The 4,005-nt window shown below is 30.3% G+C and overlaps 1 protein-coding gene across 1 annotated transcript; it reads left to right on the top strand.

The window, feature by feature from the left end:
• Positions 1-392: 392 nt before the first annotated feature.
• LOC122584926 (small heat shock protein, chloroplastic-like) lies at positions 393-2,322 on the top strand. Its single transcript, XM_043757341.1, has 2 exons — positions 393-661; positions 1,700-2,322. Exons 1-2 carry the CDS (start codon positions 469-471, stop codon positions 2,101-2,103), a joined length of 597 nt encoding a protein of 198 aa, XP_043613276.1. The 5' UTR covers positions 393-468; the 3' UTR covers positions 2,104-2,322.
• The last annotated feature ends 1,683 nt before the right edge of the window (positions 2,323-4,005 follow it).

Raw genomic sequence — 4,005 nt, forward strand, 5'->3', positions numbered from 1 at the left:
AGATTTGGTAAAGCTTGCTAAAGGTGACCCCATTAATTTGCAAAAGTTTGAAAAAAAATTGAGATGAAAAGTTTTTATTGGTTAGTAAGAAAACTGGTAAACGTCGGGGAAGAAGTGACCAATAAATAATCATGGCTACAAATATGGAACTAAAATATGAAGTCTAACTTATGTACTTGCTATATTTGAGACGAATATAAACGTACCAAAAACAAATATATTTAGTCATGTTTTCCGTGTGATTATCAAACTAGGAAACAAAAACTTTAATAATTGTTATATATTTTTCTCTTTAAAAAAAAAAAAAAAAAAAAAAAAAAAAAAACCCAAGGCTAAGCATATATATATTTAAGGACTTATAACTTTCTGTCCAAGAAAGCACAACCTAGCTTTTATCTTGATAAGAAAACAATGAAAGTTGGGTCAGCATCAAAAATCAGCAGAGCATTATTATATGATTGAATTAAGATGGGTTCTTTGAAGATCCTTGCTTCCAATATATTCAATAAATCCGTCGCACAGAAGCTTTTAGCATCCAACCCATTCACCACATCATCACACTTACGACCCGTGTCTCGTTTCGTGTCTCGTTTCCTTAGCACCAACTCGGGCCATGATACTGATGATCTGCGTTATAGTCCTGCTCCTAGATATTATAATGGTAATACTAAGTCCTTCTATTATTTTATTTTTATGTTAAACACTATCTTTTGCAAAAAAAATTGAATTTATGTGTGTAGGTATTGATTTTAGTTCATGTATTAGGTAGGTATCATGTAGCTGTTGGTGTTTTATGAGCTTATGTTCTGCTTTTTTTTTATATTTGACCCAAAAGCAACCTACTAACCAAAAAGGGTGATGTAGAACACCAATTTTCTAACCATATATTACCAAATATGTTTTAAAGTATTTTATTTAATTTACAATAATGTGACTCATGTTTAGTGAGGTATAATAATGTGAAACATGTTGCATGTCTAGTTAGTGACATATTTTGTATTATTAGCTTAATTGATGGGTTATATCGACCCACCAACCCAAACCTGAATTACCACAATACTACCCCTAGTCAAAGAAGGGGTTTCAAAATCTGATTCTGATTTATCTACTTTTAGATTATCTATATTATATTATAAAACAGATCTTCCATGTTTACATTTTAAGTTTCAACATTTATTTTTCTAAAATGCCCATATATCAATTCTATATTTACCTAACACCATTTTTCTCTCATCAAATCTCAATCAATCATTTTTTTTCTCTTTCCTCCATAAATCATTTCTTCCTCCAATTCATTCAAAATCTTTTATCTCAAAAACCGTACATCGATAAATTATAAAAATTATATGGGTGTTCTTAAAATTTAATGCTTTTTGATTAGAGATGTCATTCGATATACTTTCGATGAATTTTTAAATCCAAGGGCGGAACCCGTACGGTTAAGGCATTTGGCTATCACACTCTATGACCTATCACCCCCACCATTTCACCGCCGCAATATGCGGGTACTTGCTCTCATAAATATGGAGTTAAGAACTACCTTTGTTTACATTCAAGCTGTTATAGGGATAAATGAGATGTGGTTTCCTTTAGGTGTGTCATAGTTTTGGTTCTTTTGGTCCTTTTTTTTTTAATATATTGTACTTCATAATCTTTTTGCCGTTTTAATGAATTAGATGTTGGATTGTTGTGATTCCAGATGTGTATGATGAATTTACAATGAACAGGAGGCTAAACCGGCTACTAAATACTCCTTACACTACAAGGGTAATCGAGCCAGAGATTACCGATGAAAAACCAGAAAGCCTCAACTTATTAGTACACATGTCCGGAGTGAAAGAGGAGGATGTGAAGATATCTGTTGAACACAATACCGTCTTCATTGAAGCTGAAGGGGACAGGGAACTTTTAGCTACTGTCGGCTGTGACAAGTATAATTGTTGGATCGATTTACCTGATAATATGTACAAAGTCGAGGGTATCAAGGCAGAGATGAAGAGGAATTTAGGAGAGTTGAAACTAAGTGTACCCAAGTTAAAAGAAGAGGAAAAATTGAAAGAAGAGGAAATGGTATGCAATGTGAAAGTTAACGTTAAGGATTAGAGCAAGGGTAGAAATCTTGATTTGTGTTTCAATTACTAGCATAGTGCCCGCGCGATTGCGACGGTGGTGACAGCTCGATGGATGGTGGCGGCAACCGGGGAGAAAGAGTAGTTTAAACTATTGATATAAATATAATAAATATAACGGTTAGTGAAGTATTTTAAGAATTTAAGGACTGACCGTGTAATTTATTTTATTAAGCGTATTTTAGGTATAATAGTGGAGATAATTAAATTAGTGAATAAAGATGAAGATAATTTAAAAGAAGAGTAGGGGTATTATTGTCATATCGCATAGAGTAATTTCAACATTTTCATAAATAAAAGAGGCTATTCTTTTTATATGTAGGTATAGATAGATTTGGTCTTTTGGAGTAAATCAGTAAAATGGTAGAAAATAAAAACGTATTGATTAGGCTCTTATTAGCATATCTAATGACATGCTCTATTTTAACCTGTTCTATTTTAGTGTTGAACATATTAGGGATATTATCTTCATCATTTGTCGATATTGTGTTGTTGAAATTGGATTCTAAAACGACTTGTATAGTTGAATGAGACCTGATGTTGGGTTTTCATTTATTGGGCTATTAGTTTTTGTTTTTTAAGTCCAAACTCCAAAGTACTCCATAGTCCATTCCATCTAGACACGGACATTGAAAATTTGATAAGAAATTTATCAAGCTTGGCATACGGTATTTTTTTAATCGGTTGAAGTGTATGTCATATATGAGAGAAAAAATGAGAGGAAAAAAAAAAATGAGGAAAGGGGTATTTGGAATTGTTTTTAAAAAAGATTATCTAATTATTGTGTTTGCAAAACACATATAATTAGAAAAAATGTTTGGTTATAAAAGTGACTAATTACACGTAGAGTAACTAAAAATGCAGTTTTGAAAAAGCAGATAGGGGCTTTTTCTTTCAAAATGCAGTTTTGAAATTGAAATTTTATTTTTTAAGTTGCAAGTATCTTAAATACGTTCACAAAAGAGACATGAAATTAATTCTTACATATATAAATTTCAATATACTTATGGAGTCATGAATTGCGAATTTGTTGTTTTTTCTATCAGATTTTGAAAAAAAATATATAGATGTTTTGAAATTAATTCTTACATATATAGACAATTTGTTGTTTTGAAAAAGCAGTAGCAGCTTTGCGAATTTGTTTTTTTTAGTCCAAATATATAGATGTTTCATGTCTGGCCTTTGGCTATTACCTAACATAGTATGCTATGATATTGGATTTGATAAAAAAAATTTAACCATATTATTTTCCAATAAGATTTATAATATCTTTTTTAAGTTTTAAAAATTAAAAACTTAAAATGTCTATAATAATATAATGGAACTCAAAGGGTCCTAAATGTGTATTCTAGAAACTTGTATTATTAGCTGAGACTAGTTAGCTGCGACTTGCGCGTTGTGTCGCTATAATTATTGTGATTACATTTGTTTGATGTGGTTTGGTTTATTTAGGTTGAATTTATAATCGCTTAAATCACAAAAAACTACATATAAATATATTTGCTCATAAAAAATTTATAATCTAAAGATAAACCCACAAATCATGCACAAACGTTTGCAATATTAAATACATATATTTTGTTAAAAAAGTTAGATACTAAATAAAAAGTGCAAAAAAACTAATTGAAAAACTAAATAATCACCAAATGATGAGTGGTAATGAGTTTTATTCATAGGAGGTCTCATGTTCAATTACAAACATATTTCTCTTGTAATGGGCCTCTGTGATTTTTTTTTCTTTCCAAATATGTACAATACATAGGTTTATCGTTAAAGGGTTTAAATAAGTAATTTATTTTACGGGTGCTCTTTAATACAGATTCAATTAAGATAATGTGTACTTAAACTTTCGATATTGGCGAATCAGAATTGATAT

This window comes from Erigeron canadensis, chromosome 1, assembly GCF_010389155.1.
Source record: "Erigeron canadensis isolate Cc75 chromosome 1, C_canadensis_v1, whole genome shotgun sequence".
NCBI lineage: Eukaryota > Viridiplantae > Streptophyta > Magnoliopsida > Asterales > Asteraceae > Erigeron > Erigeron canadensis.